Genomic DNA, 10,493 nt, shown 5'->3' on the forward strand with positions numbered 1-10,493 from the left:
TCTTACTCTAAAAAGCCGATATGTAAACGATCTTATTTTGGACACATTTTAAATGCACTTATTATTTAAAAGAAAGGGACGTAACGATATAAACGATCTCTCCTGTTACATCACGTCGCGCTATTTTCCGCAGGACCTTCAATTTTCAATGTAGGACAGCGAAAGAGCCACTGCCACGGTATGTGCTTGGCTTATATATATCGCGCCTATGTATCTGCCGTAGCTGCAGGCGCGACGCCAAGTTGAGAAGAGAGGTAGCTACGCTTATGTACATCCACTGCGTAGCAAGGTAAATGGATGGTCTCTCATGTACGTAGGCGCCTACATAGTTGCAGATCGATATATATATATATATATATATATATATATATATGCACAGATAAATATATGTGTTATGCTTTTATAAGTATAAATATTTGTACTGCATCATCGCTTAATAACATAACGTATATGCATATTTATACATATATAAAGATAATTGCAACATTTCTTATTAACTGCATCTTTCTAATTAAATGCCCATTATACATGTTGCTTTGTACAATCAATTAATTAAAAATAACGCTAATGTCTCTCACAAATTAAGCAGTCTATCAGCAATCCGTAATCTTCGATTGCAGCTAATTACATGCGCGCAGTGCAACGGTTTATTAAATAATATGCGATTATATATATTTATCAATCAATAATATTATATTCTGACAGCTAAAAAGATGATTAAAAACGTTCTATAAAAGTTATTTATATTTTCATCATTATAGAAGGCGTTTAGAAATTAGCTATGATATGATAGTATATTATGTCTTTAAAAATTAGTTTAAACTAATTGGACTAAGCTATTGAATTTGGAAGAACAATACGCGCTTATATCATCAAACACACATACATTAATAAGGGCAGAGCCAGATTGTCCATTTGATTTGTGCGCCCTTCGATCAATGATATTGATATGGCGGCCAGAATGCTTCTCAGCAATAACCAGTGATTGTCCATGAGACCTAGCAAAATATAAATAACCAGAAATACTAAAACTAACAGCTTCAAAAATAAAAAAGTATCAGAAGATATAAGAATTGAAATATGTACCGCAACATGTTAGACCGAATATAACGCAAACTTGGAAAAATATGCACGCAATAGTGCCTTCAATACTTTTCTTTGTGCCCAACCACTTGTGCGAACCCCATTTGTTACCAACAAAGCTAGCAGCGGTATCACCAATTCCTACTGTTAACACACCACTGAGTAATACCAATAGTGTCAAATTATTAGTTGGCATCCAAAGAGGAAACGATAGCCCGCAGAATAAATATATGGGTGTCAATGAGAGCAAAGAGTCCTTTTCATCAGCAAATGCAGCAAATCCTTGCTGTAAAATTTCTCCCAAAGGTGGCACGTTCAAAAATCGGATTACCTAATATGTAAATTTACCAACAATTATCATATTTAAAAATATAAATGGAAATTTTAAATAACTGATATATACGATAATTATAAGTACCTCAATAATAATAAATAACGCCAATATCATGCCACTGGCAAGATATAAAAGTGATGGGTCATATATCATGCCAGGGATATATACAAATACCGCTAATACATGAAAATATTTTCTAGTCGACGTTGTAGCTTGGCTTTTTGATAATATCTGATACAGAATTGTAAAGACACTTAGCAAAAGACATATTGCCCAATATAAAATTATTGCAATCTGCAACATTTCAAATCAAAACAAAATTGATAATTAAATTTGCATAATCTCTTTACCATAAATAATTCATATATTTTTCAAAAGTAATGTAAATTACACAATAAAACATCACATTTTTGTATAGATAGCTTACCCTTTCATTACTGCTAAAAACAAAAGAAATTACCCACATTACTGGGTTTTGATCAAGAATAATGTAAAGTATTGGAAGAGTTATAAAACATATGAGGTTGACTGTCATTAAATAAAAGTATCTCGAACTACGCAGGATAGGAAAATACCCACACAGGAGACAAACCAACACTACATACAATATTCCAACCTGTAACGATATGTTAAGGAAATGTTATGGAAAAAATAAGCAAGATATCTCGAGACAATAGATTTTTGCATTTCACTACCTGCAACACAACTGTGCTGATGTCATTGTCATGAATTGGAGGTAAATGATATCGCAAGGGTAAATTGGTAACAGCTGACATCAAAAACAAAACGAAACTATGCATAACTGCTGTTGCCTCTCCCATAGTGAAGCAATATGGAAAAGCTGACATTAGTTGCAGGACACTCCATGTGCCCAGACTCCCGACAGTTAAACCCCATACGACACTCATTAGCAGTCCTGTTCTTATTTATTTAATTAATATAAAGATATAATCAGAAACTAATTGCATGTATCATTCATTACTCAATTCTTTGTATCAAACGCATGCCATTTATAACACAATATAATCGAGGATTTTTCAAGAAATAATTTGCAGATTGATATACCTTTGTTAGCCACAAGTAGAAAGAGCAGAGACGTCACAATCGCAGGCAGAAAATATATGGCGTGAAAATCTTTTGCCGCAACTTTCTCTATAGAAAGCCGTGTGTAAAGGCAAATGGAACTGAGAACAAGACCAAAGCCTGTGGTCCCAACACACAGACATATCTCGGAGTAGCTGTTCTCTTCCCTCAATATTGTAACTGCAGCACTTAAACCAACCAAGATACCCAACCACAATCCGCTACTCGCGTTTGGTCTGTAAAAATATTAAATAACATAAATACACATGTAAACTCACCTTGTTCTTCTAACATCCTCCCCGATATACCATATAATATAATATAACATATATAACATATATAATATAACATTCATATAACATAACATATAATACATATAACATTCATAATAAAAACAACCGGTTCGCATTTGAAGGTTATCTCATTCTTCGGCGATAAAAAGTCAACCGTACCGGTGTTGTACGCCGTTGCATTTGACGTTTTGTAGTATTCTTTCCTGAAGATGTTCATATTGTGCGATTACCATCTCCATATTTGTTCACTCTTTCGATTAGAAGAGATCGCTTTTCATAGCAACAGTACACCAACACCGCCCAGGCCCAACGTTGTCACCGCACTTTGAACACGGAAAAATGTTGCAGACGATCGTGTCGCTTGAAAGAATAGATCGCACTCTTTCCGTGATGATGATGATGATGATGATAATGATGATGATGATGATGATATATAAAGAAGAACAATGATTAAATAACTAGAAAAATATATTTTATTCATATTATATTATATATTAATAACTTAATCGAAAAATTGACAAGGCTTACATATAAAAAATGCTTTGTTGGGAATGAGCGAAATATGTCAGGCACATAATCGGTGTTTCCGAAACCTTAGGAAAGTATAAGTTAGTAAAGCTTACATGTGATACATAATTTTCACATTCATCTCCATGTTTGGATTGATTGCACTTATCAATGCAATTTTTTACACATTGTATAATTCGAGTCGATGCATAAATATGTATAAACGTTACATTTATATATAAGAATAGAATTTTAATGTTACTTATTCTTTCTTTTTTTCCTTTACTTTTTATAATTTATTTAAGAAATAAATTCAAAAATTTAATTAATTATAAAATGTAATCTTGAATAATTTTAATGTATATTTTTAAATAATTATATGTACATTTGTGACAAAACTTATCAAAATAATATGTTATTGATATATTATATCTTCATAGTGCTCTCCTCTGCTTGTTGTATTTCCTGAAAATCCTGTTTACATGTAGAGTGATTGATAGAAAATTTAATTATAATAATATTTAATATAATAATATTATTTCGTCATATAATAATATTTTAATTTCTTTTGTGCATATGTAAAAACAATCTTTTTTTCTAATAAAAATTATGTTTTATTATTGCTAATTACTTTATATCAATCTCATACTCATGATGTAAAAATATTTTGTAACGATTCATCTTTTCTGGACGCTCTGGATCGACTCGCCAATGTCAGGATTCGGGCGCAGGAGGGAGACTCACACAAACTCGCTTTCCCCTTAATAAAGGCTTTATTTAGTTCTTACAAAAATATATATGAATAATAAATCTCGCGATATATTAACACAAAAGTAACAAACGCAGTGAACGCAATGCACTGGATGCGACGAATGAACGCAATGAACGAACAACTAAGGAATAACTAACTCACTCGCTCAAGACGGTACTGTTGTTCCAATAGCTTCGTTGAGTCGGATCATCCGGGGTCGGCCGTGCCAGTCAAACCGGATCACCCATCGTCCTGTCGGAGTCGTCGTCCGGTAACGCCGGCTGATATGCGCGGCGTAATGCGGCACCGCCACCGTTTGGCCATCGCCCAAGGTGACGAGCACCGGGGGCAGCGACACCGGCGTCTCATGTCTCAGCGGTGGTGGAGGCAGGGTGAGCCTCAACTTGGCCCATAAATCGGTGCCGATCAGTACGGAACTGCTTAGATTCGGCAGCACAGAGAAACGGTGAGAAAAAGTTTCTCCCTGGAACGTGATGGGAAGATCAAATGTTTCCTCAATCGGGACTTGGCTTCCATTGGCAAGGTTTATCTCGGTGGCCGCTGGAGCGGGACGGCACGTTCCCTCAGTTAGATCTTGCGCGGTCTCCGTACTCACAAACGAAACTTCCGAGCCGGAATCGATAAGGGCCCACAAGTGATGCCGGTGTATCTGGATACTGATATGCGGTCGCGGATTGAAGCTTATGTGGACTTGGTCGGAGCGGCGTCTTCGATCCTGGAGCCGTTTTCCGACGTCGGGTGGCAATTGCGACTGAGCATCCTGTCTTTGCCGCAACTTGACCAACATGACGGGGCTGGCTGTCGACTTTGTCCCTCGTTGCCGCTCCTGCTGTTGGCGAGTGATCTCCTCGTACTCGTTAGCGCGAGATGTGAGCTCGCTTACGCTGGAAATATCGTTGCGGTTGATGTACAGGCGATATTCGGGTTCCATGCCTTCGTACAGCTTGTCGATCTTGTCTTGAGGAGTGTACCCGCCGGCGCGTGACGCCACACACAACAGCTGATGTGATATGCGATATGCGATATGCGATGTATACGCCACGCGTCACGCGTCATATGGCAGGTATCGCATTAGAGATATATCGATATCGCGAGCTAAACTTTTTAAAATTCGCACTAAAAAATCTATATAAGCTATTATCGTAAATTCTTCTGCGCAAATTTCTTATTCAAATCATTATTTTTTTCGGTTTTTCTTTTATCAATCTTGATAAGAATATAGAATAGAAAATATTATTATATTATTATATTATTATATTAAGCGAGATGTGAGCTCGCTTACGCTGGAAATATCGTTGCGGTTGATGTACAGGCGATATTCGGGTTCCATGCCTTCGTACAGCTTGTCGATCTTGTCTTGAGGAGTGTACCCGCCGGCGCGCCGCATCATCGTCAATATCTCAGTAGCGTATATATTAAATTGTTCGTGTGGCTTCTGGCACCGGCCCTGAATGGTTCGTCGGAGCTGCCTCTCAAATCCTGGGGGCAGGAACCGGGCTCGAAAGTCACGGCTAAACTCGGTCCAGTTGTTCCACGAGTCTCGGCAGTTGCGGTACCACAGGAGCGGGTTGCCGCGTAGTAGCTCGGGCAATCCCATGAGCAGTTGCCTGTCGGAGAAGCCATAAGCCCGATGGAGTTCCTCGACTCGCTCGAGGAATGATATCGGGTCCTTTCCGTCGAATAGGCATCCCCACTTCCGGATGTGACTAAATGCCTTTGCATTATCCGTGGTGGCTATTTCGGAAGTGGCGGAAGGGCTCGCGGACGGTCGGGTGCCTGTCGACGGCATCTCGGTTGGCAAAAGGAGCAGGATTCGCGATCACGAACCGGCGGAGGCGGCGTCGTAATATAATATAATTAGGCTTTATTTTGTTTTTATAGAAACGGATACATATGAAATAAATCTCGCAATGTATTGACGGAGCAAGTAACGAACAAATTGAACAAAGTGAACAAATGCAATGATCGGACGCAGTGGACACAACAAACTACAATCGCGGAGACGAGACAGCACAACGGACACATCAGTCCTTATAACTAACTTATAACTAATGCTTATGTACGAGTAGGCAGGAAGGAATTCTTTATTCACAACGGGCAGACTTATGTACTAACGGGTGACTATATATATTTACACGGGAACGCAGGCGGCTAAGCGCATCGCGGACTTATCAGTAAATGGTCGGCGGAGCCGAGTCGCAACGGTAGTCTCTATCCCTAACAGGCGAACTTACTGGCTAACAGGCTAGCGGTAAGAAGAGCAGGAGGCAAGGGTAACCTTTATTTATACTTATTCTATACAACTCCAGGCGTAAAGCCTGGCTCACACCTGCTCGAAGCGGTACTGCTGTCCCAACGTTATTAAGGCACGAGGCCTGTTGCCACACGAATGTGGCGTAGTGCGACACGTAGACTGTATCGCTGTACAGGGAGGAACGGGACTCCGGACACCGAGAACACCCGGCAGAGCAGCGAGAGCGCCCAACACCCGGGGAATATCAGAGACAGGAGGCCGGACACCGGAGATACCCGTCACTCGGCACTAGATAGAAAGATAGGATCCTGAACACCGAGAACGCTCGCTAACCGATGCTATTGGAAGGTTGGACAGCAGAAGCAGGAAAGGAAAAGGTGCCGGAACGTCGGTCGACCCGTCTTTTATACCCGGCTGGCCCGATCCCCACTCACGCTACAGAATGTGGTGGGATGGCGCTCCGTGGTAGGGTCGCTAGAGATACAGATGTTAGGGGCGCCGAGCTTCTTTCTCCGGACGGGTGGTCGGCCTGGGGCCCAGAAGACTCGTTAATAACGATGCCCCAGAGGCATCGTTACAATCTTAGGATGTTTTTCAGCAAGGACAGACAGAGAGGCACAAATCACGCAATTGGCTATCAAATAGAAAAATTTTCGGAGCTTTAAAAATTCTCTATTCGATAGTCAATTGCGTGATATTGTGTCTCTCTATGTGTCCTTGCTGGAAAACACCCTTAGACAATAATTATTGTGCGCATTGAAATTTTCCTTTAATCGAATATTTTACAAATAATAATAAAATAATTCACCTCATGGTTACACCGCCATGACCTGATGTCGCCCCGGGCCTTCTCCTCCTCCGCCTCTCTTATTTCACCGTTGTCGTTCCTTATCGTGGCACTCACTAATAAGAACAATTAATTACGTTTACATGCAGATTATTCACTCCCGAATATTAGTTAATAAGTGCGCAACACTTTGCACACTTTGCAGCACTTTCGACTTTGATGGCAGGCGATATGCACTTAATTATAGCAGGAAAATTGATTTTATAATATATATAATAATATGATTTTTTAATATGATTTTAATGTAATTATTTTAATATAATATGATTTGATATGATTTTTAAATAAATAATGGTTTCTAATATTAAATTAGTTTATAGAAACAAATAATAAATAAAATTTAGATTTTACTATTGCATTTATTATCCTTGCAAATTTAAACTTTCATATATTAATAATTGTTAGAAAATTATTTAAAATTTTTTTATGTGATTCTAATATATATATTTGTTATCTTGTAGATATGCGTTTTATATACATATATTTGATAATTTTCCTAAATTCGTTACCTCTCATATAACTTTGGTTTGAAATTGGAAACGATCTTTTTTATCTATGCTTTATTTTCATTTTAATAATTTGATCTAAGCAAAGAAAGCATTCTTATCGCTTTTTTTTATCTTATTTTTCACTCGTTATTCAAATATATTATTCGAATATTATTGATGACATTATATTTTATGATGATGATATATCTGATAACATAAATTATTATTCAACTTGATTTTATCATGTGAATGTCTCTCTACATAATTAATTATAATTAATTAATTATATTATATTATAACAAGACAAATTTATTTAACAATATCCATTTTTTTATTTCTGAGTCAGGTTAAAGCTGCAATTAGATTAATGCATATAGAAAGTAATAAAAAAAATTTGTCAAAAGTAGACGAAAAATAATCAAGAAAAGTATCTATATCTCATAAAAATAGATTCATCTTCTGCATATGATTATAACTAACATTTATATCTATATTCAAGATGATATAACATTTTATTGTTAGAACATAATTTGTTAATTTAAATGTGTGATCAAATCATTTTCATAATGAAGATTCTTTCCTACTAGCTATATTAAAGTGATATTAGCAAAAAAATTCCTATAAAATTTCGTTTTGTGCACTATATACATTGGATAACTTAATCTTATTTTTATGTATCATAACTATTTAACATTTAACTCAAATTTACAGGAGAGGGATCAGGAATCTTAAATAAAAATACCCCAAATTATATATTTTTCCGATAATCTTTTTTTTACCAACTACATAGACTCTGATATGAATAATGCAACTTAGGACAGAGCTACTTATATTCAATTGTGTCTATTTTAAACATTTTATAATAAAACGTTACTATAAATAAGTATTTAAGCTTTATTACGTTTAGCGAATGCTATCAAGCCATTAGTTGACGAGTCGTGCGTTGTGATAGTTTCTGCGCTCGCCAGCTCTGGTTCAATCGCTTTAGCTAACTGTTTCCCCAATTCCACACTGTATATAAAAATATTATTAATTTCTTTTGAATTTCACAAAAGCGTTTCTATATATTAATAAAAAAAATTGAATCATGCAAAAATATTTTTCTTACCCCCATTGGTCGTAAGAATTAATATCCCAGATAACGCCTTGCATAAAAATTTTATGTTCATACATTGCTAAAAAGAGAACAAAAAAATGAAAAATTACGACAATTGTCTATATATAAGTGCATGATTATACTATAATATACAAAATAATATCCAGTAAATCATAATACAATTCATAATAAAATTATAAGAAAATAGTCTCTCTTACGAAAAAACTGAATTGTATAATTCTCGAGAAAATTAATTTCAAATATGAAAGTAATGTATATATGTATATCAATTTGCCTATATGTCGACACTTGTTTCTTTCATAAGATATAACTGTCATCAATTATCATGATTTACCAAACAATTTGAATATATCAATAACAATGGGATATTTACCAATCAAAGCACCAAGAACAAAAGGTGTTAATTTCTTTACCACAATGCTGTTTGTTGGTCTATTTCCTTCAAATATCTTATGTGGTAATAGTGAATCTACTTGTTCGGCGCTCAATCCTGACTTTTGCAATTCCGCTCGAGCCTCGTTCTCATTTTTGCCTTTCATTAAAGCTTCAGTTTGCGCAAAAAAGTTAGCAAGTAAAATCGTATGGTGCGGAGCAATCTACAACAAATAAAAATTTTTCACGGGAAACATAGTGATTTGGATGGGCTAAAAAACAGGAATTATATGTAAGGAATTTAAAAAAAATCAATATTTTTAAAATAAAATAAATTCGAACATATTTATTTCTTTAACTAATATATATATAGCAGTCTAATAGTGCTACTAAAAATTATTTACTTGGTTTTGAGTTTGAACAGGAATTATGAAATCTGCTGGTACAAGTCTTGTACCCTGGTGTAACAATTGATAAAATGCGTGCTGCCCATTAGTGCCTGGTTCCCCCCACACAATTGGCCCTAAGAATAACAGATTTAAACAGATTTAAAACATATTTTAAATTAGTGTGCAATTTACATTCGTTATATATATCATGACATACCAGTAGAATAATTTACAGTCTTTCCGGAACGAGTAACATATTTCCCGTTACTTTCCATGTCACCTTGTTGAAAATAAGCAGCAAATCTGTGTAGATATTGGTCATATGGTAACAGTGCATGTGTTTCTGCCTTATAAAAGTTATGGTACCATATGCCAAGCAATGCTAATATGATAGGTGCCTGAAAAGAGTTTGGAATAAATCATTGCACACATTTATATATATTTGTAATAATTTTTAATTTTTAATATTATTAAAAAAAAACTTACTAGTTTTCAAATATATATTAAGATCTTTGTTTCTTTCACAATTAATCTCTACAGTTTGAATTCTATTCTATTTACACTCAGTAAACCTACGTTTTTCTCCAGTGGTGCTGTGCAAAAATGTTGATCCATAAAATGTGCACCACTTAGAAGCTTTTCAAAGTTATCAAAACCAATTGACAAACAAATTGATAAGCCAATAGCTGACCATAGTGAATAACGTCCGCCAACCCAATCCCAGAAGCCAAACATATTTTTCACATCAATACCAAATTCTTTAACTTTTTGTCCATTTGTCGACAGTGCTACAAAATGACGGGCGACTGCTGCTTCCTAGATAGTTTAATATTATAAGAAAAAAATAATATTAATAATAAAATTATTTAACAACTACAATTATTTAACACATACAAAAGAGATTTCATGTATAATAGATGTTTTATCAAATATAATATAATTAATAATAAAAAA

The 10,493-nt window shown here is 35.6% G+C and overlaps 3 protein-coding genes across 4 annotated transcripts in view; all 3 read right to left on the minus strand.

Moving 5' to 3' along the window:
* Positions 1-433: 433 nt before the first annotated feature.
* LOC115233676 (dolichol kinase) lies at positions 434-3,176 on the minus strand. Its single transcript, XM_029804229.1, has 7 exons — positions 2,953-3,176; positions 2,483-2,736; positions 2,113-2,333; positions 1,845-2,033; positions 1,502-1,711; positions 1,087-1,414; positions 434-998 (listed from the first exon to the last, which is right to left on the minus strand). The coding sequence occupies exons 1-7, from the start codon at positions 3,030-3,032 to the stop codon at positions 865-867; spliced, it is 1,416 nt and encodes a 471-aa protein (XP_029660089.1). The 5' UTR covers positions 3,033-3,176; the 3' UTR covers positions 434-864.
* Positions 3,177-4,079: 903 nt separating this feature from the next.
* LOC115233678 lies at positions 4,080-7,365 on the minus strand. Of its 2 annotated transcripts, XM_029804231.1 has the most exons (3): positions 7,135-7,365; positions 5,424-6,855; positions 4,080-5,024 (listed from the first exon to the last, which is right to left on the minus strand). In XM_029804231.1, the coding sequence occupies exons 2-3, from the start codon at positions 5,859-5,861 to the stop codon at positions 4,218-4,220; spliced, it is 1,245 nt and encodes a 414-aa protein (XP_029660091.1). In that variant the 5' UTR covers positions 5,862-6,855; positions 7,135-7,365; the 3' UTR covers positions 4,080-4,217. The 2 variants fall into 2 exon arrangements, with proteins under 2 accessions (XP_029660091.1, XP_029660092.1); XM_029804232.1 differs by lacking the exon at positions 7,135-7,365 and having other exon boundaries at positions 4,080-4,941; positions 5,341-7,056.
* A 1,047-nt stretch (positions 7,366-8,412) lies between these two features.
* Positions 8,413-10,493, minus strand: part of LOC115233677 (glucose-6-phosphate isomerase) — a 4,213-nt gene continuing 2,132 nt past the window's right edge. Inside the window, exons 4-9 of the mRNA XM_029804230.1 lie at positions 10,116-10,355; positions 9,757-9,937; positions 9,555-9,673; positions 9,152-9,374; positions 8,770-8,836; positions 8,413-8,672 (exon numbers count right to left, since the gene is read on the minus strand). Of these exons, the coding sequence (XP_029660090.1) occupies positions 8,549-8,672; positions 8,770-8,836; positions 9,152-9,374; positions 9,555-9,673; positions 9,757-9,937; positions 10,116-10,355 (954 nt within the window). The 3' untranslated portion in view covers positions 8,413-8,548. The remainder of the gene's footprint in view (positions 8,673-8,769; positions 8,837-9,151; positions 9,375-9,554; positions 9,674-9,756; positions 9,938-10,115; positions 10,356-10,493) is intronic.

This window comes from Formica exsecta, unplaced genomic scaffold, assembly GCF_003651465.1.
Source record: "Formica exsecta isolate Colony F162 unplaced genomic scaffold, ASM365146v1 scaffold181, whole genome shotgun sequence".
In the NCBI taxonomy this organism is placed as follows: domain Eukaryota; kingdom Metazoa; phylum Arthropoda; class Insecta; order Hymenoptera; family Formicidae; genus Formica; species Formica exsecta.

Bases quoted from the DNA above. Each gene is read 5' to 3' on its own strand.
- LOC115233676 (XM_029804229.1), bottom strand. From the start codon at position 3,032: ATGGAGATGGTAATCGCACAATATGAACATCTTCAGGAAAGAATACTA. The intron at 2,034-2,112 runs GTAGTGAAATGC...ATATCGTTACAG, and splicing joins TCAGCACAGTTGTGTTGCAG to GTTGGAATATTGTATGTAGT. The intron at 1,415-1,501 runs GTACTTATAATT...TTTACATATTAG, and splicing joins CGTTATTTATTATTATTGAG to GTAATCCGATTTTTGAACGT.
- LOC115233678 (XM_029804231.1), bottom strand. From the start codon at position 5,861: ATGCCGTCGACAGGCACCCGACCGTCCGCGAGCCCTTCCGCCACTTCC. The intron at 5,025-5,423 runs ATCGACAAGCTG...CCTCAAGACAAG, and splicing joins GGTACACTCCTCAAGACAAG to ATCGACAAGCTGTACGAAGG.